The 25,104-nt window shown below is 40.7% G+C and overlaps 2 protein-coding genes across 3 annotated transcripts in view; one reads left to right on the top strand and one right to left on the bottom strand.

The window, feature by feature from the left end:
- The window catches only part of LOC137652936 (dynein axonemal heavy chain 7-like), a 170,904-nt gene that overhangs the window by 58,902 nt on the left and 86,898 nt on the right, over nt 1-25,104 (top strand). The window contains exons 32-35 of the mRNA XM_068386330.1: nt 17,170-17,253; nt 17,541-17,706; nt 18,082-18,169; nt 18,513-18,570. Coding sequence (XP_068242431.1) covers nt 17,170-17,253; nt 17,541-17,706; nt 18,082-18,169; nt 18,513-18,570 — 396 coding nt within the window. The remainder of the gene's footprint in view (nt 1-17,169; nt 17,254-17,540; nt 17,707-18,081; nt 18,170-18,512; nt 18,571-25,104) is intronic.
- On the bottom strand, nt 309-4,331 carry LOC137653229 (uncharacterized). Of its 2 annotated transcripts, XM_068386596.1 has the most exons (3): nt 1,013-4,331; nt 615-700; nt 309-454 (listed from the first exon to the last, which is right to left on the bottom strand). In XM_068386596.1, the coding sequence occupies exon 1, from the start codon at nt 4,265-4,267 to the stop codon at nt 1,529-1,531; it is 2,739 nt and encodes a 912-aa protein (XP_068242697.1). In that variant the 5' UTR covers nt 4,268-4,331; the 3' UTR covers nt 309-454; nt 615-700; nt 1,013-1,528. The 2 variants fall into 2 exon arrangements, with proteins under 2 accessions (XP_068242697.1, XP_068242696.1); XM_068386595.1 differs by lacking the exon at nt 615-700.

Here is a 25,104-nt window from a genome sequence, read left to right as displayed (position 1 = left end):
AGTGACCTTCTCCCAGAAATCCACTCCCGTCCTGAAAGAGTACACCACAGGGTTACTCAAGAAAAAGCAATCAAAGGGATCGATCACTGAAGTTCCAAGCCGCCTGTTCACATTTCCGAAGAAAGGCTTGTCGGCATTGAGAGTGGACCTGGACTTGTCAAGCTTAACTCTTTCATTCTCTGCGGCAAGTTCTCTTGAAAAACTTTACAACGTAATTGGAAAATTAATACAAAGCATAATTATCTTATTTTAATGAAACCTTCATAAAATTATGAACTTTGAAAACTTTATTTAAACAACGAAGAAATTGAATATACAATAAAAATGGTTTCATGTATTGCTGCTCAAATTAAAACCAATGCTGTTGTTGCTGCTGTCGAAGATGATCGCCTTAAATGGAGGTCAAAGCGATGGTCAAGCATCTCCAACTTCCAATTACCATTCTCAAGAACCCCTAGATAAGTATAAAATACCAAATATCAGTTACGCTTCAAGTGGTGACTTAAAATTATCGAAATCACTAATAAAATATTCAAACATAGGAATGCCATTCCAATATATATATATATTGTATCAATAATGGATTTCACTTAACATTATCAAATAATAATTACCTAAAGGCAATGGTCCACTTTGCGTATTAAGTATATCACTAGTATACAACGAGCCCAATTGACAGTAAGGCCGAACGAATAACCACCTAAGTAGTAAAAACAACTAATGTAAATAAACTACTAATTAACGTAAAAGTGGCAAAAATGAGAGAATACCAAAATATGATACAAAAATTTAATTTATCTAACCAGCTCAAAGTAACTGAAGATAAATGAATCTCAATTATGACTGGGAAATTATAATATGGCAATTCCATAAAAATTGTAAATGATATGAATATTAACCAAGGGTATATTTATTTGTGGGGGCTAAAAAGCAAAGCAAGGGACTTTCATTATCAAATGAACTATGGATTATAAATCACAAAATTTGAATGACCTTTAAAATGATGACGTACCTCACAACCCATACTGTCCGTGTATGCTGTTCGTAAATGAAACAAATCACAATTTCTGTGTTGGCTCTTGATGAGGCTTCCACGAAGAAGGCAACGTAAGATGCGGATCCATGATACAAATCACTTATTTTTTCACCATGACGATAAAGAGGCAAGCAAATCCAATGTTGTCACTGGCGAAGATGGCTAAGAACTAACTATATTTTCATGGAAAGCCGTCCACTTCTCCTTTCTGTAAGAAATGTATAACGAGCAGCAAGTCTCTTCAACGACCCCAACCATCTTAAGTTTTAACAGGTTATTAAGGAATTGTCATCATTTTATGTAAACCAAAAATATTTAAATACTAAAAATGAAAGTTAAAATAAAAACAATCCTTTACAAACTTACCAAATTACCATATTATAAAAAGAAACAGAAAACAAAAAATAACTGTTATTTTTCAACACTCCCGGGGAAGAAATCAAATTTTACATAAGAATTATGTAAATTTGATTAAATAAAGAAAAAAAAATATTAGTCTGAAATATCATCGTTTAGAATGGTTTTGAATTTTTGCCGTGATATCTCAGCAGCTTTTCTCAGTGGACGTTTTCTAGAAACGTCCATGCCTGGAATCTCTTCTTTCGATGCTACAGCATCCTCATCATCATCATCTGATCCTACAGCATCCTCATCAGACTCCTTCCTCAAGAGTGGTATTAAAGAAGTAACATGCCTTTTAGTTATTTCATTGGTTTTACCCTTCAGAACTTTCGCAGCAGTTACCTCTCCGTTGATATTCTTGAAAACTTCTTTGACAATTCCCATAGGATAATTAACAGGTTTATATCCATGATCCTTAATCAGCACAATATCGCCGATACTGATTTGTTTATGGTTTACAGGAGCATATCTATCCTTCTTATCAGTAGCTTGTTTAATTAAAGTGTTCATGAATTCCCGATGATAGATTTCCAGCAAGTTAGTTCTAATTTGTTTCAGCTTCTCATAAGATGTTTTAATTTTATGTACAACATCAATGGCAACCTGAAAATCCTCATCAGAATCAGGGTCAGCTTGTAATGCGGGAATAATATTCAAAGAGACCAATGAATATCCATGAATAAGTTCCTCTGGCGTTATAGGGGTTGGTACATTATTAGAACAATCTCTTAATGCTTCTTTAAATGCAATCGGCCTTCTATTGATCAAATGTACAGCATGACAAACAAGATATTCAAAATCCCTAAATTCAATGACATTATTTCTGATTGACTTCTGTATCATATGCTTGGTCATTTTGACTACGCTCTCAACCAATCCTCCAAGCTGACTGCAGCCCTTATAGTACTGTTGAAAATGGACTTTCTCAACATTATTATCAGTTAAATACTGAACAGTCTCGGCATCCTTCAGGAAATCCTGAACAATATTGGCTCCTGCTACTATTTGCGTACCCAAATCACTTACTATAAACTGAGGGACTCCATATTCAAAAGAATGCAGTGACAAAGCACGCAAAAACTCTTCAACTGTCATATCCATACAGATCTTAAGATTAACTGCTCGTGTGAACATGCATGAAATAACAAGGATCCAAACCTTGACTTTATCTTTCCCTTGTCTCACATAAAATGGACCACAATAATCAAGGTATACATTACCAAAAGGTTTATCAGATGGACTCAATCTAAATTCCCTATAGGCTGATTGATTAAGTTTGACAGGTCTTTGGTTATATCTCCGGCATACAACACATTCCTTCAGAATCCTTTTAACTGTTGAGAAGAATTTTGGTATCCAGAATTTCCTACGTAATTCTGTCAAAAGGGCATAGCAACCAGCATGTTTCAAAAGCAAATGTTCATCCAATATAATAAGTTTTGTTAGAGTACTCTCTCTTGATAAAAGAATAGGATAAGTTTGGTTGGTTACACTGCGCTTCTCATTAAATTTACAATTCACTCTTATTAAATTATGAGTGTCTGGATACAAATTCAACTGTGATATCAAATTAGGCATAGCCATCTTGGTTTTAGAGTTACTACTTAAATAGTCAATAACATCTGGAAAATTTATTTGTTGATCCCTAGAGATGATTTGAGTCAAAGCCTTAGAGTGGAGGTCCTTCTTATCAAAGCCATGTGACTTGTTTATAAACCCTTTCCATCGATCCCAGCATTCCAGAACTTTCGCATGTATAGATATCAACTTATTCATATTTGAATATCTATCTAGAGGTATTAAGTGCTCTAGTTTTACAGTTTGGCTTTCTTTTATACTGGTTGATGCACTATATGCCTCAATGGTTTCTAAATTCTCGACCATTGGTACCTTGAAACCTAAAATGTCACTTCTACTAGCTTGATCGAGATCACGTATATTGGGACCCTTATGGTAATTAGACTTCATTAAGCTTTTGAATGACAGACATCGTGTAATTTTGTCGGCTGGGTTGTCCATTCCACTCACGAAGGAGAATCCAACACTTCTCCCCTCACATAGCTTTATTATATGATTCAGTTTGTTCATTACGAACACTGACCTTTTCTGCATTTTATCAAACTTATGAGAAAAGGACTTAAGCCACGACAGGGCAACAAAACTATCTGAGAATAGCCCCAAGTCAACTATTTTGATGGGCACCAGGCACTGTGTGCCACTCAGTTCATTATAGGTATCCAACAAAACCTCTGTACCCAAACATATAGACTGTAATTCAAGTGAAGGAATGGACTTTTCATGCAATTTGGATCCAATGAGTCTGTTTTTCGCTAATACAAAGCTTCTTTCACCACTTCTTATATTGCATAAATATACAACAACTCCATAAACTCTTTTGCTAGCATCAACATAAGCCTCAAGTTTATATTCATCTGTCCTTTCACCAACACATCTCTGAAGCTCAAAAACAGGAGCAGAATTTACTTGGTTTGCAATATTTTTCCATTCCTTTTGTTGAAAGTCTCTAAGTTGTGTATCCCATCCAAGCGTTCTCTCACATTGCAAGTCCTGCATAAAAAGTCTAGCTCTGTTAAGAAGAGGACCATTTATGTTGAAAACATCATAATTAGATGCAATGGATCGCAAAATTTCCCTCTTTGTATTAGCCTTTTCATCAAGGCACAATTTCCTGGTTGAAATTGTATCACTCCCTCGATTCCAGATCATCCCAAGTAATTTCACCTCCATCTCAGATTTCTTGCATCCTACATCCGATTGCATATTTTCTCCATCAATTTTATCTTGTAGTGTAGAATCATTAGAAAACATCTGCTGTAGTTCAAATTTGTAAGGACCAAAAATACCCTGTAAAATCTCATATATCCAATTCAAGGTTTCAGGTGATTCGCAAGTAAATCCACCATTATCCATATAGAAGAGCTGATACATTATCCATTTTGCATTTCTTAGTCTAGGATTATCATTCTTGCTATCCAGTACTAAAATTTTGAAAAGAGCCAAAATCAAAATTGTAGGACTGCATCGAAGTCCAAAAGGAAGACGAACATTTTTGTAGGCAACTATAGAGAAATCCCCTTTCTTAACATTCTTATACCACAAAAAGAGTAACTTCTGCTGATCAAGCTCACTGAGTGCTATTTGATTGAATGCTTTCTTAATATTGAAGATGAGTAATTTAGATCCAAATCTCAAATGAAGCATTGCAGACGTTATCTTTTGATTGAGTGATGGGCCAGCATACATAGCCTGATTATGATTGACCGTCATCACACTGGACCTGCTAGGTTCACAAACATTGGACAGGAAAACAACTCTGCATTTTGTTGTTTCCCGATCTAGTCTAAAAACTCCCATGTATGCTAAAAAACTGCACTCAGGATGCTCATCCATGTACCTTTCTAGATTTGGTACTCTTTCAATTATTCCAAGTTTTGCTTGTTCTTTAAAATTTTCATTCATAAGTTCCAAATTTGCCTTGTTCCTTTGTAATTTTCTCGTGTTGGATCTCAATACAGCCTTTGCAAGGTTGAAATTCCGTCCAAGCAAATGACAGCTCTTTTCATTCCATAGAAGAGGCATCTCTAGCCTTCCTTCTTCGTTTCTTCTTGCGTTATCAAGGGTAAACTTAATCAAATTTGCATTACAATCTGACATCAAGTTTCCATCTTCAGGGTCTGGTTCATAAATAGATTTCTCATACACAGACCGCAGCATCTCCTCAGTTGCACGTCTCAGCTCTGATTCTTCAATCATACCTTTTTCATTTAAAATAGCGAAATTAGCTTGAACCTCCACCTCGCATTCCAAACTTAAGCCACTTGGCTCACCCATAGAACTTCCAAATCCAATATACTTGCAGCATTCATCTATGCCATCAAATACAGGGGATTTTTTTCCATTTAACTCACATGTTTCCTCATAATCGGCAACCGAGCGAGAGTGCTCCGAACACCAAGAACAAGAAAAATCCTTTTTAAGATAAGGTAGATTCTGTTGCATAATCTTGACATTACCCATTAACATCACTCCTGCAGCTGATCCCAAATAAACAGATGGGTGATCATTGCCAAATTTTATTGAAAAATCTAATAAACAATGGGCATCATTTGTACCGAGTATCAAGTGAATATCCTTTATTTTATCACTACCATCAGTCAAATATTTATCAGCTAATTTGAAGCCTTTTTTGGCCAAGGCCCTGGCCACTTCTGAAATTCCTGGCAATGACAAATTTATATCTATGCTTGGTACACACAATGCATGTATTACACATGACTTATCATTAAAGTTGCACTTTAATTCAACTATCTTGGATTTATACTTCTTACTTGAATTAAAACCATTGACTGTTAAAGAGACATTATCTTCTAACACTTTCAACCTATTATCACTTGCAAGTTTTTCAGTTACAAAACTGGTCTGACAGCCACAGTCCTTCAAACCTCTAACAAGGGCTCCATTCAACATTTCACAGGTAAAAGTTGGTAAAACAGAGGCGCCATCAGTGGTATGCAAAGCCTTAGTTATAATCATTACATCACTTGAGGTTTCCCTGTGTTTTGAATTACCTGCTTTTACTTCCTTGCTACCTCTCACATTCATTTGTAGTTTTTCATCATGAGATTTTTCACCTCGATGATCACACAAAAATTAAAAATGCCAACCCTTACAAAAATAGCATTTCTTAAAGAATTTAAACTTGCATTTGTCAGTGGTATGTCCAATGTTAGCACATTTCTTGCAACCATTAAGTTCTTCTAAGCGTCTCAGCTTATGTTCAGGTTCTTTATATTTTATACACTTATGTGTTGCATGGTTTTCCTGGCAAAGAGTGCACCTTTTCCTCGGAGAAGCGGCGTCAGCAGTACTAATTCTGTTAGTTTCATTATCCTCATATTTAACATTAACTGCAAGTGATGTAGAAGATTTTCCTCCTTGTCTCCTCCTTTCATTAAACTTCCTTGTGACGTCCATATAACGTTCAGATGCTTCAAAGAATTTTTCCTTTATCTCCTCAAGTGATGGACGTACATGATTAGTCACATTTATTAGCTGAGCTTTAAAGGAGTCATTCATGCCTTGCCAGATGAAATACTGCAAGATATCATTTACTTTGATTTCCAATGTAGAAAAAGTTTCAGTTACATTAGTAATTTTTCCAATATAGGAAAAAGGATTAGTGCCGTACTCAAGCTTCATTTCACTTAATTGCTTAATTACATTGAATTTCTGCAGCGAACGAGAAGCCAGTGCTTCTTTAAGCAATTTTTTAGCATCAGTATAGGTCTGCTTTGAAATTTCAAGATTCTCGAGTAAAATTGAGGCTCTGCCTGATACCTGTTGCTTGAGAAGTAATAGTTTATCTCTCTCAGTGTACGAATATGTGGCAATAGCCGATTCAAACTCAACAAGAAATTTTTCAACATTTTCACTTTCGGTGCTAGCGTAAACCGGAAGTGGAACTACAGGACTCTTTAAGAGACTCCTTGCGGTCTCAGAATCCTTGGCCTCAGGCTTAGAATCCATCAATTGTAAAACAGCAAAACAGGTATTTAATTTATCTGAGTAACAATCACAAGACTGCAATTCTAATAAGAACTCCTCTTCATTTGTCCCGTCTCCATACAAAGACTTATGGATTACAGTATTAAGACTGTTCAACTGATCACTGTACGATACCAATTTAATTTGAATATCCTTCAATTCAGTTTTATTCATACGCATGAATTTATCATGTTCATTAAACAACCGCGTTACTTGGCCACGAATATATTTACGAGTCTTTAATTCTACACTCATTTCAATAAAATTTAAAAGGATAGACCATGGACCCGCAAACAAACAAAACCCCAACCCGGAAGCTAACCAGACAGCAAAAACAGCACCTTACTTAAGCCCCACGTTGGCCGCCATCTTGAAAAATTTTACAACGTAATATGATATTTTAATTATAGAATAAATTTTTGAATATACTTACCCGGTGAATATATAATAGCTGCAACTCTGTTGCTCGACAGACAAAAAACAGTAAAAACTCGCCAGCGATCGCTATACAGGTTGCGGGTGTGCCATCCAGCGCCAACTGTCGGCCAGATACCACTCTCTCGATGTAAACAAAGACTCAATTTCTTCTCATCCCATTGCGTCTCTATTGGGGAGGAAGGGAGGGTCGTTTAATTTATATATTCACCGGGTAAGTATATTCAAAAATTTATTTTATAATTAAAATATCATTTTTAAATATTTAACTTAGCCGGTGAATATATAATAGCTGATTCACACCCAGGGTGGTGGGTAGAGACCAGTTAAATATGTTTACATCGTACAAGCTAAGAGTTTTTTATTTCATTTTGACAGTTATCAATATAACAAAACCAAAATAAATAGGTACCTGGTAAGGAAGTCGACTTAGACGATTACTCTGCCTTGTAAGTACGTCTTCCTTACGGAGCCCCGCGATCCTCTTAGATGCTGACAGTATCAAGGGCTGCAACCCATACAACAGGACCTCATCAAATCCCTAATCTGGGCGCTCTCAAGAAATGACTTTGACCACCCGCCAAATCAACCAGGATGCGAAAGGCTTCTTAGCCTTCCGGACAACCCATAAAAACATTAAAACATTTCAAGAGATAGATTAAAAGGATATGGAATTAGGGAATTGTAGTGGTTGAGCCCTCACCCACTACTGCACTCGCTGCTACGAATGGTCCCAGTGTGTAGCAGTTCTCGTAAAGAGACTGGACATCTTTTAAGTAACATGACGCGAACACTGACTTGCTTCTCCAATAGGTTGCGTCCATGATACTTTGCAGAGATCTATTTTGCTTAAAGGCCACGGAAGTTGCTACAGCTCTAACCTCGTGCGTCTTAACCTTAATCAAAGATCGGTCTTCCTCACTCAAGTGTGAATGAGCTTCTCGTATTAACAATCTGATAAAACATGACAAAGCATTCTTTGACATAGGCAAGGATGGTTTCTTAACCGAACACCATAACGCTTCAGATTGGCCTCGTAAAGGTTTAGTACGAGCTAAGTAGAACTTAAGAGCTCTAACAGGGCATAAGACTCTTTCTAGTTCATTGCCTACGATCTCCGATAAGCTGGGAATATCGAAAGATTTAGGCCAAGGACGAGAAGTTAGCTCATTTTTGGCTAGAAAACCAAGTTGCAGAGAACAAGTGGCTTTTTCTGACGAAAATCCGATGTTCTTGCTGAAGGCATGAATCTCACTGACTCTTTTAGCCGAGGCTAAGCATACCAGGAAAAGAGTCTTAAGAGTGAGATCTTTCAGGGAGGCTGACTGTAAAGGCTCAAACCTGTCTGACATGAGGAATCTTAGGACCACGTCTAAATTCCACCCAGGAGTAGCCAAACGACGCTCCTTAGTGGTCTCAAAAGACTTAAGGAGGTCTTGCAGATCTTTATTGTTGGAAAGATCTAAGCCTCTATGCCGGAAGACCGATGCCAACATGCTTCTGTAGCCCTTGATAGTGGGAGCTGAAAGGGATCGTCCTTTTCTCAGGTATAAGAGAAAAACAGCTATTTGGGCTACAGAGGTACTGGTCGAGGATACAGAAACTGACTTGCACCAGTCTCGGAAGACTTCCCACTTCGATTGGTAGACTCTAATGGTAGAAGCTCTCCTTGCTCTAGCAATCGCACTGGCTGCCTCCTTCGAAAAGCCTCTAGCTCTCGAGAGTCTTTCGATAGTCTGAAGGCAGTCAGACGAAGAGCGTGGAGGCTTTGGTGTACCTTCTTTACGTGTGGCTGACGTAGAAGGTCTACTCTTAGAGGAAGACATCTGGGAACGTCTACTAACCATCGAAGTACCTCGGTGAACCATTCTCTCGCGGGCCAGAGGGGAGCAACTAACGTCAACCTTGTCCCTTCGTGAGAGGCGAACTTCTGCAGTACCTTGTTGACAATCTTGAATGGTGGGAATGCGTAAAGATCCAGATGTGACCAATCTAGGAGGAAGGCATCTATATGTATTGCTGCTGGGTCCGGGACTGGAGAGCAATAGATTGGAAGCCTCTTGGTCAGCGAGGTTGCAAAGAGATCTATGGTTGGTTGACCCCAAGTGGCCCAAAGTCTCTTGCACACATCCTTGTGGGGGGTCCATTCGATTGGAATTACTTGACCTTTCCGACTGAGACAATCTGCTAGGACGTTCAAGTCGCCCTGGATGAACCTCGTTACTAGGGAGATGCCTCGATCTTTTGACCAGATGAGCAGGTCCCTTGCGACCTCGTACAAAGTCAGTGAGTGGGTACCTCCCTGTTTGTAAATGTACGCCAAGGCCGTGGTGTTGTCCGAGTTTACCTCCACCACCTTGCCTCGAAGGAGATTCTCGAAGCTTATCAAGGCCAGATGAACCGCCAAAAGCTCCTTGCTGTTGATATGCATGCTCCTCTGACTCGAGTTCCACAGACCTGAGCATTCCCGACCGTCCAGCGTCGCGCCCCAGCCCAAGTCCGATGCGTCCGAGAAGAGAACGTGGTTGGGTATCTGAACTGCCAGGGGAAGACCCTCTCGTAGGCTGATATTGTCCTTCCACCAAGTCAGACAAGACTTTATCTTTTCGGAAATCGGGATCGAGACCGCCTCTAGCGTCTTGTCCTTTTTCCAGTGAAAAGCCAGATGGAATTGAAGAGGACGGAGGTGTAGCCTTCCTAGCGAGACAAATTGCTCCAGGGATGACAGCGTCCCTACCAGACTCATCCACAGCCTGACTGAGCAGCGTTCTTTCTTCAGCATCTTCTGGATGGAGAGCAGGGCTTGATCTATTCTGGGGGCCGACGGAAAAGCCCGAAAAACTTGACTGTGAATCTCCATCCCTAAATACAGAATAGTTTGGGATGGGACCAGCTGTGACTTTTCCAAATTGACTAGGAGTCCCAATTCCTTGGCCAGATCTAGAGTCCAATTGAGATCCTTCAGACAGCAATGACTGGAAGAGGCTCTGAGAAGCCAGTCATCCAAGTACAGGGAGGCTCTGATCTCCGATAGCTCGAAACTGGTACCCCACATTCCTGTAAACAAACCTCAGAAACGGTTGGGAATCCGGGTGTATAGGAATGTGGAAGTATGCCTCCTGAAGGTCGAGAGAGACCATCCAGTCGCCTTCCATAAATGCTGTCAAGACAGCCTGGTAGACTTCATCGTGAAGTTTGACTTGACAATGAACACATTGAGCGCACTTGCCTCTTACGTACTCTTGCAGTGAACATGGCTGCCAAATCATGGAGCCATCCCTGAGGGACTTGTCCCTGCAGAGAACGTGGCTGTCAGATCATTGGAGCCATCCCTGAAAGCCTTGTTTATGCATGACATAATTGTACAGCAAAACTTCAAAGGCTCGAAAACAGCTGTGAAGTTGACCTGTAAAATCTTGGAGCGTCTCCTGGCCAGGCGCCAGGGAGAGTCTACGAGATTTGAGAAGTCTATCTGGGCAGAGGCAGGAACTCCCAAGCCGAGAACTTCTCTCGTGTCATATCAGACTCTCGCTCTATAAGCCAGTTTAAAAGAAGGGAAAGCAAAGGCTGTATCCCCCAAACTCCTCCTGGTGATAAACCAGTCGCCTAGCAAACGTAATCCTAGCGAGAGAGCACTAGCTTATAAAACAACGGCTTCGAAGTAGCTAGGCCTAGTGTAAGCTCTGACGTTTAGGCGAACGAGGAGCAGCAGTTACAAAAAGATCCGGACAAAGATCCTTAAAAATCAGCATGCTTTGAAAGAAGAATGAACAAAACGTCAGAATCGATTTACTCTTTCTGCAAAGTGAAACCGTGATACTCTCTCTCTCTATCGTAACGATAGAGCGCAAACTGCGTAGCATAAATAAACTAAACGTTAGTTCATCTTTGAAAACAGTACGAAGACTCTTCAAAGAAAATCTTTCATAAAATATTTATTAAAAATATTCATTTAAAAAGTTTTAAATCATTAGCTCTTTAAAAGCTATTTACGATTGAAAGGGCTCAACGTTGTTTAACTTCGGTTTCCAAGTTAGGACCGCCTACTCTCAGGAAAGGTCGCATATAAACAAAACATTAAAATTTATTTTTTATGTTTATTATAAATGGAAAGTTAATCGAAGAGGCCTAATAAAGGCGGTGAGATATAAAATATATAGAGGAAAATCTATAATTAATTTATAACGTGATAAGATAATTACTAAAAACCTAAACACACTTCCGTCTAAGGGAAGGGTCGGCCATTTAAAAGTCAAAGAAAGTCCATACTCTCTTTGTCACCAAAAATTAAATCTATCCAAAACGAGTTCAAGATTTAAGATGAAGATAAAACACCTGCACTGCGAAAGCTCAAACCAAAATGAAGTACTTCACCAAATATGTTGAGAAAACTCCAGGTTCTACAGCGAGTAAAAGTACGTCTTGTCGACACGTCGACAGAGAAGAAATTTGAGTCTTTGTTTACATCGAGAGAGTGGTATCTGGCCGACAGTTGGCGCTAGTGGGCAAACCCGCAACCTGTATAGCGATCGCTGGCGAGTTTTTACTGTTTTTTGTCTGTCGAGCAACAGAGTTGCAGCTATTATATATTCACCGGCTAAGTTAAATATTTAAAATGGAAAATTAATACAAAGCATAATTATCTTATTTTAATGAAACCTTCATAAAATTATGAACTTTGAAAACTTTAATTAAACAACGAAGAAATTGAATATACAATAAAAATGGTTTCATGTATTGCTGCTCAAATTAAAACCAATGCTGTTGTTGCTGCTGTCGAAGATGATCGCCTTAAATGGAGGTCAAAGCGATGGTCAAGCATCTCCAACTTCCAATTACCATTCTCAAGAACCCCTAGATAAGTATAAAATACCAAATATCAGTTACGCTTCAAGTGGTGACTTAAAATTATCGAAATCACTAATAAAATATTCAAACATAGGAATGCCATTCCAATATATATATATATATATATATATATATATTGTATCAATAATGGATTTCACTTAACATTATCAAATAATAATTACCTAAAGGCAATGGTCCACTTTGCGTATTAAGTATATCACTAGTATACAACGAGCCCAATTGACAGTAAGGCCGAACGAATAACCACCTAAGTAGTAAAAACAACTAATGTAAATGAACTACTAATTAACGTAAAAGTGGCAAAAATGAGAGAATACCAAAATATGATACAAAAATTTAATTTATCTAACCAGCTCAAAGTAACTGAAGATAAATGAATCTCAATTATGACTGGGAAATTATAATATGGCAATTCCATAAAAATTGTAAATGATATGAATATTAACCAAGGGTATATTTATTTGTGGGAGCTAAAAAGCAAAGCAAGGGACTTTCATTATCAAATGAACTATGGATTATAAATCACAAAATTTAAATGACCTTTAAAATGATGACGTACCTCACAACCCATACTGTCCGTGTATGCTGTTCGTAAATGAAACAAATCAGAATTTCTGTGTTGGCTCTAGATGAGGCTTCCACGAAGAAGACAACGTAAGATGCGGATCCATGGTACAAATCACTTATTTTTTCACCATGACGATAAAGAGGCAAGCAAATCCAATGTTGTCACTGGCGAAGATGGCTAAGAACTAACTATATTTTCATGGAAAGCCGTCCACTTCTCCTTTCTGTAAGAAATGTATAACGAGCAGCAAGTCTCTTCAACGACCCCAACCATCTTAAGTTTTAACAGGTTATTAAGGAATTGTCATCATTTTATGTAAACCAAAAATATTTAAATACTAAAAATGAAAGTTAAAATAAAAACAATCCTTTACAAACTTACCAAATTACCATATTATAAAAAGAAACAGAAAACAAAAAATAACTGTTATTTTTCAACAAGTTCCGGATGTTGACTATCTCTCAGGTACGGACCTTACTTCCCCGTGGGACCGTCACCACCTCTGTCGATCTTACCGACCGCTATTAGCTTGCGCCTATAGCTTGAAACTTCTCTTCTTATCTGGGTTTCCACCTAAGCAGGAAAGCCTTTGTGTTCAAGACATGCCCTTCGGCCTCAACATTGATCCCAGGATATTCACGAAACTGGGAGAGGCAGTGTTAGAACAACTCAGGAACCAAGAGATACAGATCATTGCTTATCTGGCCGGTTGGCTCATTTGGGCCCGGCCGGCCATAGAAGGCAACAGAGCTACGAAGGAGTTACTTCGATTGCTCGACAACCTGTGATTTCGGGTCATTCTCCATAAGTCTCGCCTGCGACCATCAGACCACTTAGAATGGTTAGCCATTCAGTGGGACCTTTCGAAGCACACGTTGTCTCTCCCTTCCTAGAGTAAGAGGAATAGGTTCCAAGATCAAGAATTTTCTCAAACACAAACAGGTGTCCAAAGAGCCTAGAAAGTATCCTCGGCCTTTTCCAATTCACTTCAGTAACAGATCTCCTATAAAAGCCAAACTCAAGACATCAATCGATTTTGGAGAAAGAGAGCTACAGTACCTATAAGAAGACAAGGTCTCGAAGATCCCCTCTGTCTGGAAAATGAGACTACGCCCATGGTCCGAACCGAAGAACCTCTCCAAAGCGGTTCCTCTACAATTCCCACCTCCACAAGTGACATTCCATTCAGCCGTGTCTTCAAGTGGATGGGGGGATTACTCCGAACATCAGATGTTTCAGGTTCTTGGTCACTCGCCATGAAACAGTCCCATATCAATGTTCTCGAAGCCATGGCAGTGTTCTTGACCCTGAAGAGAGACTCTCCTCCGAGGTCGACCCACATCAGAGTAGTGTCAGACAGCACAGACGCGGTACACTACGGCAACAGAGGAGGATCCAAGTCACCCAACCTGAATCAGATCCTTTCCGGTGGATACTCAGGCTCGTTCCAGGCATCCAGGTAGATCTATTCACAACTCAGATCAATCACAAACTTCCTTGTTATGTGACCCCAACCCTGGACCCTCGGGCTTATGCCATGGACGCATTACCCCGGGATTGGAACCATTAGAAGAAGATTTCCCTATCTCTCCCAGTGAATCGTCTAAAAACTTTTACACCGACTACGCTCCTGCCCATGAACAGTTGGTTTCCTCTCCTCCTCGAGTGGAAACTCCGTCCCATCCGGATCCCGTTCCTCAAACTGACCCGAGTATTCCAAACTCACTGTGTCAGATTACTCAAGGATGGCCAAAACCCTAACTTGGTAGGCTACAGGAAGTTGGCAGCTCGTAGAGACGCGAACATTGAACCGGAAAACGATTTCTTCATCGAATCAGACAAAAGGGACTCGACAATTCACCAATTTGATTCGGCCGTTAACCCCCAAAATAGGTGGTCCCCTTGGAAGGTTATTCCTCTTCTCCAAGATACTTCTCTATGTCCGGTCACCACTCTCAGGGCCTTTTTAGCCACGACTGCTACCCGATCGTCTGGCCCCTTGTTTCTCAGAGAACAAGGAGGTACCATTTCCATACGTGGTATTAGGCAATAGATCCTATACTTCATTAAACAAGCCAATCCGGGATCATTTCCCCATGCTCATGATATCCGGTCCGTAGCTACCTCCATCAATTATTTCCAGAAGATGGACTTTGATGACCTTATAAAGTTCACGGGTTGGGAGTCTCCTATGGTCTTCAAACGCCACTATCTAATGAACTTACAGGCTCTTAAATACCCAACAGTTGCAGCTGGGAGCCTTATCTCTCCCCAGTGATCTTTTGTTCTTCCTTTCATCCATCTCTTTTCTTCTCCCTCCTACCCGCCACTCACACCACGACGCCGCTTCCTTGGTGGTTCGTTAGCCCTAGTTTATTACATATTAGGTTGTTATGATTGTAACTATTATTGATTACCGTTGTTATAGGGTCGGGATATTCTTAGCCATGTCAGTTTTGTTGCATGTTTCCTCTGATACTCGGAGGCTTCCCTGTTATCATGTTTGTTCAACCTTACTCCCACTATGCCCTGTGGCTAGTTTATGTGTTATGCCTACTTACCTTAATTATTTATGATTTTCTTTATATGGTGTTGTTTCTCTCCCCTCATTAAATTGGTTGTTATTGTTGGGCTTGGAAGGCATTCTCTGGTACATTTTCACCGGGCGCCACAGGTCGACCCAGAAAAGGGATTTTGACGAAGGAAAAATCTATTTCTGGGGAGAGACCTGTGGCGCCCGGTGAAACCCTTCCCCTTTAATTTACACGATCCCACCCTTTCCTTTCCAAGCCGGCATGGCCATTACAGAAGGATGTTGCTCAGATGGCGCTCGCGTCGTGGCGTGGTGGTGTGGCGCTGGTGCTTGGCTAGGGCCGTTGTATCGGCCCATCCCTTTGACGAAGGAATTAACTAAATGGAAGACAACCTGTGAATAGTGGTTTTCACGCGCCTTTGCTTTATACACGACACCCAAAAGGTGCTCGCGCGAGGGTAGTAACCTCAGCATTCCATGCTTTTATCTTTCTCTGGTATAATTGGAAGGTTTTATCAGAAAAGATACATAAGAAGGACTCTTTTCACCGGGCGCCACAGGTCTCTCCCCGGAAATAGATTTTTCCTTCGTCAAAATCCCTTTATTGGAATTAGAATTTCTTCTGTATATTATAGCATTATATTTTTCTGTATATAAGTGATAGTCTAGGGCATTCATTTCATCTCAAGCAATGTAATATATTCAGTGTTTTTTTTATTGCTTCTAGTTGCACCCACTTCATAGCCTTTTACTTTACCTCTGTACCAAATTGCCCTAGTTTCATCTTGCTGTCTAACCTCTTAACTTCAAAGTGCAACTACTTTGGGCTTTTCCGTAACTGCACCTTGGCACAGAATAATCTCACAGGTAGGATGTTGAAGAGAATTGGAAGGCTGGTGAGAACCTCTGAACTCAACCTGTGGCCTGATCGGTAACGTCTCTGCCTGGTGTTTCCCAGTCAGGGGTTCGAGTCCCTCTCAGACTCGTTAGTGCCATTAGTGTCTGCAACCTTACCATCCTTGTGAGCTAAGGTTGGGGGGTTTGGGGGAGCCTATAGGTCTATCTGCTGAGTCATCAGCAGCCACTGCCTGGCCCTCCCTGGTCCTAGCTTGGGTGGAGAGGAGGCTTGGGTTCTGATCATATAATATATGGTCAGTCTCTAGGGCATTGACCTTATTGCTAGGGCAATGTCACTGTCCCTTGCCTCTGCCATTCATGAGCGACCTTTAAACCTTTAAACCTTTAAACAGGGATGATACAGATATCCTTAAAGATATCAGGGTGTCATTTTGAGTAGAATCTGGCTATGACACTTCAGTTCAGTAAAGGAGAATCTGCTTATAGGTTACCATATATGGCTAGCTGTAGATGGTACTGAGGGATCTCCATGTTAGACAATCTTATTTTGTTCAACCTCTCTAAATTTATTTTGGTTTTTTATCATCCAATTTCATTAAGAAGTCTGGAATTTTAAGAGAATAGCGTAGATTTACACTGCTGGTCACCTGTAGCATAATAAATGACCTGACACAATGACTGATATGATTGATTTAGATAATCAAGATAATTCTTTTCTATGTAATTTTAGGAAACTCCCATGTAGATTATCAAGATAAACTTTGAAAATTAAAATAATCATTTCAAGATGATATTTACAAGATAATCTAATCAGGATAAGCCTTTGAAGATAATTTAATAAAGATAGTTTTATCAAGCAAATCTTAAGAGAATGTTATCAAGATAATCCTTTTCTGTCCTCAGGTTAACTTGGATCCAACGTGTGCCGTCTTTATTACTATGAATCCTGGATACGCCGGCCGATCGGAGCTTCCTGATAATTTGAAGGTGAAATTTAGAATTGTAATTCGTAATAAATGCATATATATATATATATATATATATATATATATATATATATATATATATATATATATGTATATATATGTGTGTGTGTGTGTGTGTGTGTGTATGGTGCATGAATCTTGTTTATTTGTACACCTTAAAAAAGCACAACAGTTATCTATACATATTTGCGGAAAAAAATGTGCTGTACCTCAACATTTTTTGTATACCGACAGAATAAAGTCTTATGTACCAGAACAAGCTATTGAAAACTGTTTAACATTTCCCAGGCCCTCTTCCGGTCGGTGGCCATGATGGTGCCAGATTATGGCCTCATCGCCGAAATCTCGCTGTACTCCTTCGGCTTCGTCGCCGCCAGGAGCATGTCCAGGAAGATTGTGGCCACCTATAGGCTATGCTCTGAGCAGCTCTCTGCTCAGCCTCACTATGATTATGGTGAGTCTAAGTGAAGAGAGCATGATTATTTTCACTGTACATTATATATGTATATACTGTATTAGTGTTATTTTATTTACCCACGACATATTCTTTTCTTCTTTTGCTCAAATAATTGTACAGGTATTGATTCTACGATCATATTTTCACTTGTTTATGACTACAATTCTTGTGATAATCTACAAACAATATGCACATGTATATCCAATCATTGTTGTTATTATTATTATTATTATTATTATTATTATTATTACACTAGTAGTAGTAGTAGTAGTGAAATTATTATTATTATTATTATTGTTATTATTATTATTAATAGTATTATTATTATTATTTTTATTATTATTATTATTATTATTATTATTATTATTACAGGTATGAGAACTGTGAAAGCTGTCCTGATTGCTGCTGGAACGCTGAAACTAAAGTATCCAGACCAGGATGAAGATGTTCTAGTATTGAGGTGCGTTAGAAACCACTTCCGTTGCAACACACTGTTTTTCCTCCATCAGTCCTTTCATTATCTGTCTCACCTTCCCACGTGGGCAGAGTATTGGTGCACCCCTGTAATTCATTCCAACCATTATTTTATAACCTTTCCTCTGTCCAGACTATTCTTACACTCCTTGGTCAGTCACATAGTATTTATTTTAATTAAATTATTTAGTATTATATTGCAACTATCAGAATAGATTAAGAAATATTAGACATCCCTATGATATACTAAGACAAAAGTATACAGATAGAAAATTAGTTTTTGGATACATTCATACTATATATATATCAATATAAAATCTTTTCTTCAGGTCTATCAGGGACGTAAATTTGCCAAAATTTTTGGCTCATGACCTGCCTCTGTTCCAGGTGAGCTTCTCATGTATGTTCATTTCCTATACAAAATCTTCATAAAAACTAAATGCTTGTTGGTTACCATGTTTTGCTTTAATGTCAATGTTATGATATTTTTTTAACAATGTTTCTGGTTTATTCTTTCAGGAAATTAAAATAGAATATTTTAGAAAAAAAAGTCACAATTCAAATCCATGTGATAATTACAAATACCAGTACAGACTGCATCATAAATTTATAATACCCATTTTCACCCATAAATTATGCACCCTCTTCATTCACTCGCACTAGCGTATTTATGGCTAGAATTTATCAATATACTTTTACACTCAAGTTCCTTGACTTCATTCATTTTTTCTTTACATTGACCATTCATACTTACAGCAATATACACCTTATGAAAAACCAATTATCATGCATTTTCATTTATTTCTAATGAATTTGTTCGCATCATTATCTAACAACCCATTCAATCTACATTTATAAAATATGTTCATGGCCTCTGCATATTCTCACTTTTTCAATATTAATCTTACCCGATGATCATGTAGCTGTCAACTCTGTTGCCCAACAGAAATCTACGGTCGGGATACGCCAGCGATCGCTATACAGGTGGGGGTGTACACAACAGCGCCATCTGTGAGCAGGTACTCAAGTACTTCTTGTCAACAAGAACTCAATTTTTCCTCTGTCGTGCCACCGGCTAGACCTACTTGGATACGCTGTTGATTCTGGAGTTATTGTTCACGATTTGGTGATGTATTTGCTCTAGAGTTTAGCCTTCGCTATTCAGGAAGCTTTATCATTAGCTTAGCAAGCTTTTGGAATTAATTTGATTTAATTATGGTGACGAAGAGAGTATAGACTCTCTTTCACTTTTAAATGGCCGACCCTTCCCTCAGACGGAAGTGTTGGTGTAGAAGAGAGTATAGACACTCTTTCACTTTTTATGACCCACCCTTCCCTTAGACGGAAGTGTGTTTAGGTTTTTGGTAATTTTGCTTAACAAAGTTATAGATTTATTTTATATCTCTCCGCCATTTATAGGCCTCTTCGATTACTTTCCATTATTATAAACTTATAAAAATTAATTTTTATGTTTGTTTATATGCGACCTTTCCTAATAGTAGGCGGTCCTTACTTGGAACCGAAGTTAATTAACATTGAGCCCGTCATATCGTTTTTCCTGTTAAGAATTTATGCTATTTTAATTTTAATGTTTTTGAAAGAATTTCTTTGATAGTCTCGTACTGTTTTCAAAGTTGAACTAACGTTTTGTTTAGTCTCCGCAGTTGTTGACGTTCAGAACGTTCAACTTGCGCTCTATCGTTACGATAGAGAGAGAGTATTTCACGGTTTCACGTTGCAGTAAGAGTAAACCGATTCTAGCGTTTCGTTCATTCTTTCTTAGCTTAAATGGTTTTAATTCTAATAAAGGAACTTTTTATTTGGGAAACCTTTCAGTTTTTTTCCTTTAACAAATAATATGTTTTAACGATATATATAATTGGGCTCATCTCTCAGGTTCTAAGTCAAGAGAGAGAGAGAGAGAGATAGAGACGGAGGGAGAGAGAGGAGGATAAACGTTTCGTTCAAGCGGGTAACGTTGTTCTCGTTTTTTGCTCTTCTCCCTAGTCGCTATAGGGGAAGAAGGTAAAACGTTTCTAGAGTTTTATTCTTGTTCCCAGGCTTTATGCGGTGAGAGATTTTAAACGTAGTTTATTTGATCTAGTGTTTAGTCTCTTTTTCAGCCACTGAATTCTTTATCTTTCATTATGTTTTTCTGTTACATTGTAATACTGTTTTTGCAATTACTACCTTTTAATGAAGGATAGGATTGCGTGTTTCAGGTACAAACCACTTAAAGTTTCGAGTTCAGTGAAATAAGTGCAAACAGAAAATCAAAAGTGATAAAGTGATATGCGCAAAGTGTTACAGTGTTGCGTTCGAGGGTTCGTCAGTTCGTGCCAGTTGTTCACCTAGTCCGATACCTCTTACAAGCTCCCAAGCCCAGGGGAGAAGTAATGTCGAAGGACTTATGGGTTCCACAGGCCTTGATCGACGAACAGACGTTTCCCTCCGTGGTTTCGGGTGTATCTACACACGTTGCCGACGTGATCACCCCACCCACACAAAGACGAGAGAGCCCATTTATTCCTCGTCTGCGGAAGAGGTTTCTCGCAGAAACCATGGACCAAATCTTGCAGCTTTTAAGTGCAAGTCGGTCCCTTCCGCGCAAGTCCAACGGCCTAGGTGTAGCCACTGGGTCAGTTCGGACTCGCTGCAGTACGACAACTGCACACCTCCCAAAGAGGCAAGGTGGTACCGCAACAGGCAGTAACTCCGTCTGTTGCCGCACCAACTGTTTTAGACCCTCAGTCACAACGGACAGTAGCTCCGTTTGTTGTTGTCTTTCATAGACCCTAGTGGTCCATGCTGCAGACTATACAGTCTCAGCTTGCTCCTTCATGCAGGAGTATCATGCTGGAAGGTTGACAATGCACCTGTTAACCTACAACCCGCCGAGGTTGTGCGCTCAGCAGATACTGCGGCTGCCTGCTCCCACCCTCCACCTGTGAGAGCTCCACCACCGATGCGCAGTCCACCCTGCCAGACGCATGTTCTTGCTGCACCATCTGCTAACATGCGTGAGCTACCGCATCAGCAGTGGGAAGGTTCTGTAGAGCTGCCGGGTTCCAGCACTATGCGGCATTCTCCGCAGCCCATGCAGCATGCTCTGCATACCTTACAGCATGCTCCGCATACCATGCAGCATGAGCCGCATACCTTACAGCATGCTCCGCATACCATACCGCATGCTCCTCAACCCACCGCAGCCCCTCCCACGCACCAGCACTCTGCTTTTGTTGTTGCCAGCTCCCACACTCCGACTGCGGAGAAGGTTGACGATGCACCCGTGGGCCTACACCTCCCACGGTTGTGCGCCCGGCATGGCTTCCTGCTCTCACACTCTTGTTGTGAGAGCTCCTCCACCCATGCACAGTCAACCCTGCCAGATGTATGATGACTCCCACACACAGAGCACTCCGTTGCCGTGTGTGAGCTACCACAAGCTGCTGTGTTTTGACACGGTGTGTCAGCCTCCGCAACACACTGTGGTTACCGCCACTCGCCAGCAGCAAACTAGTCAGTCAGGAGTTGAGGCTTCCCCACACAACTTTGGTTGTTGCCAACTCACAAACTGTCATACAGTTACATGACGTTGCCTTCTGGTCTGCTACTTATACACCAGTGCTGTATGTCCTCACGCTCCTGTTGTGGTTGACAGTTCAGTTTTTGACAGTTCACAGACTGTCAAGTAGTTTCATAACGTTGCCTTCTGGTCTGCTGCTTTTGCACCAGTGAAACCTTCACTGAGAGAACCTAGCTTTTCTCGGATATGGTTCCTGTAGATGAGAAAGTGCTGTTCTCCCTCCTTCTGATTTTCCCTTGAGGACTGTCATTTGGAGAGGAGCCTTAAGCTGCTTAGCCTCCTATGGACTTTTATTTAAGCATAACATGCTTCCAGGGAGGGTAAATGGTTCCGCTTCAGTCGCTAACCCCGTCTGTTGCCACACCTGCTCCCATAGACCTTGGGCTTTGTTGCAAGACATGCAGTCCAAGCTTAGTCCTTGATAGAGGATTTTTTACGGAGAAGACCCTTCTTGCCAACGACCTTCCTACCGGTTGGTTGTACGCCCTGTTGACGCTGAGGTATCCTACTCACGTCCGCCAGTTGAGATGGTTCCTCCACCGGTGCGACCCAGTGTGGGTTGCCAGTCGCACGTTGATGTTATGCTACTCTCGGAGGTGGTTGTGGACGTTCAGTGTGTCACTGGGAAGACGTTCAACAACCAGCAGAGGTGACTTGTTGTGACGCAGTGCGGCAACCTCAGCAACCCGATAAGGGGTTGTCTGTACTACCCAGACAGTCTAGACAGTTTCGGGTTGTCGCTGTACTTCCTCGCTTCCCCATGGTTGACAGTTCACAGACTGTGCAGCAGTACCATGATCTTGTGTCCGGCTCCGTCACGCATCCACCAGTGCGACCGGATTCAGCGAGTCAGACGTTGCCCACTCCGTTGCCGTTTCCTCATCAGTTTCGGATGAGGAACCCTCTGATGAGGACATGGCTGAACAAGAAGATCAATCCCCAGCCCTGCTATCCATCCAGAAGATGCTGAAGAAGGAATACGGTCCTGTCAGGCTGTGGATGAGTCTGGTTAGGACACTGTCATCCGTGGTGCATTTGGTGTCACTTGGAAGACTACACCTCCGTCCTCTTCGGTTTCATCTAGCTCTTCACTGGAAAAGGACAAGACGCTAGAAGCGGTCTCGATCCCGGTTTCCGGAAGATAAGTCTGGTCTAACCTGAGGAAAGGACTTTATCAACCTTTTATAGGGTCTTCCCCTGACTGTTCAGACTCCCAACCACGTTCTCTTCTCAGACGCATCGGACGTAGGCTGGGGTGCGACCTTAGGCGGTAGGGAATGCTCGGGATTATGGAACTCGCGTCTAAGGACAATGCATTTTAACTGCAAGAAGCTTCTGGCAGTAAGTCTGACCTGGAAAAGCTTCAGGTCTCTCCTTCAAGACAAAGTAATGGAGGTCAACACGGACAACTCCCTGCTTTGATGTTCATCTCCTAGCAAGGAGGGACCTACTCTCTGACATGGTGCGAGTTCGCTAGTGACCTCCTCTCCTGTTCAACAGGTCTAGACTTTTCACTAGTAACAAATTTCTTCCAAGGCAACTTGAATGTCTTAGCAGTTTGTCTCAGTAGGAAGGGACAATAATTCCAACATATTGGACCCTCCACAGAGATGTATGCAAGAGACTTTGGGTCACCTGGGGCCATCCAACCATAGATCTCTTCGCAACCTCGATGTCCAAGAGGCTCTCAACAGACCCAGCAGTGGTTCTTTTAGATGCCTTTCTACTAGATTAGTCTCATCTAGATCTATATGCATTCCCTCCGTTCTAGTTGTCAACAAGGTACTGCAGAAGTTCGCCTCTCACGTTGGGACAAAGTTGACACTAGTTGCTTCCCTCTGGCCCGCGAGAGAATAACTTACCGAGGTACTTCGATGGCTAGTAGACGTTCCCAGAACTCTTCCCCTAAGGGTGGACCTGCTACGTCTGCCACGCGTAAGAAGGTACTCCAAGGCCTCCACGCTCTTCGTCTCACTGCCTTCAGAGTATCGTAAGACTCTCGAGAACTAGAGGTTTTTCGAAGGAGGCAACCAGAGCGATTGTTAGATCAAGGAGAACATCCACCCTTAGAGTCTACCAATCGAAGTGGGGAATCTTCCTAAACTGGTGCAAGTCAGTATCCGTATCCTCGACCAGTACCTCTGTAACTCAAATAGCTGACGTCCTCTTATATCTGAGAAAAGAGCGATCTCTTTCAGCTCCCACTTTCAAGGGTTACAGAAGCATGTTGGCATCAGTCTTCCGTCACAGAGGCTTAGATCTTTTTAACAATAAAGATCTACAGGACCTCCTTAAGTCTTTTGAGACCACGAAGGAGCGTCGTTTGGTTACACCTGGTTGGAATTTAGACGTGGTTCTAAGATTCCTTATGTTAGACAGGTTCGAACCACTTCAATCAGCCTCCCTGAAAGATCTCACCTTTAAGACTCTTTTCCTGATATGCTTTACCAGCTAAAAGAGTCAGTGAGATTCATGCCTTCAGCAAGAACATCGGATTTTCATCCGAAACGGCTACATGTTCTACATCTTGGTTTTCTAGCCAAACACGAGCTGCCTTCTCGGCCTTGACCAATATCGTTCGTTATTCCAAACTTATCGATATGGTTGGAAAGGAACTAGAAAGAGTATTATGTCCTGTAGAGCTCTTAAGTTCTATTTTAAAAACCTTTATGAGGCCCGTCTGAAGCTTTATGGTGTTCAGTTAAGAATTCATCTTTGCCTATGTCAGAGAATTCTTTATCCTATTATTTTCAGACTGTTAATACGAGAAGCTCATTCCCTTCTGAATGAGGAAGACCAAGCTTGGCTGAAGGTAAGGACACACGAAGTTAGAGCTATCACAACTTCCGTGACCTTTTAATAAAATAGATCTCTGCAAAATATTTTCGACGCAACCTTTTGGAAAAGCTAATCAGTGTTCGCGTCTTTTATCTTAAGAATGTCCAGTCTCTTTACGAGAACTGCTACACTCTGGGACCATTCGTAGCAACGAGTGCAGTAGTGGTGGGGGCTCCACCACTACAATTCCCTAATTCCAGAACCTTTTTAATCTTTCTCTTGAAATATTTCTGGGTTGTCCGGAAGGCTAAGAAGCCTTCCGCATCCTGGTTGATTTGGCGGGTGGTCAAATTCTTTCTTGAGAAGCGCCTAGATTAGAGGTTGTGATGAGGTCCTTTAGTATGGGTTGCAGCCCTTAATACTTCAGCACCTAGGAGTCGCTCAGCATCCTAAGAGGATCGCTAGGCTCAGTAAGGAAGACGTACTTAAAAAGGCAGAGTAATGGTTCAAGTCGACTTCCTTACCAGGTACTTATTTATTTTATGTTTGTTATTTTG

Source organism: Palaemon carinicauda, chromosome 14 (genome assembly GCF_036898095.1).
Source record: "Palaemon carinicauda isolate YSFRI2023 chromosome 14, ASM3689809v2, whole genome shotgun sequence".
Classification (NCBI taxonomy): domain Eukaryota; kingdom Metazoa; phylum Arthropoda; class Malacostraca; order Decapoda; family Palaemonidae; genus Palaemon; species Palaemon carinicauda.
This window is presented reverse-complemented; position numbering and strand designations above follow the sequence as displayed.

Coding starts and splice junctions, on each gene's coding strand:
- LOC137653229 (XM_068386596.1), bottom strand. CDS start 4,267: ATGTTTTCTAATGATTCTACACTACAAGATAAAATTGATGGAGAAAAT.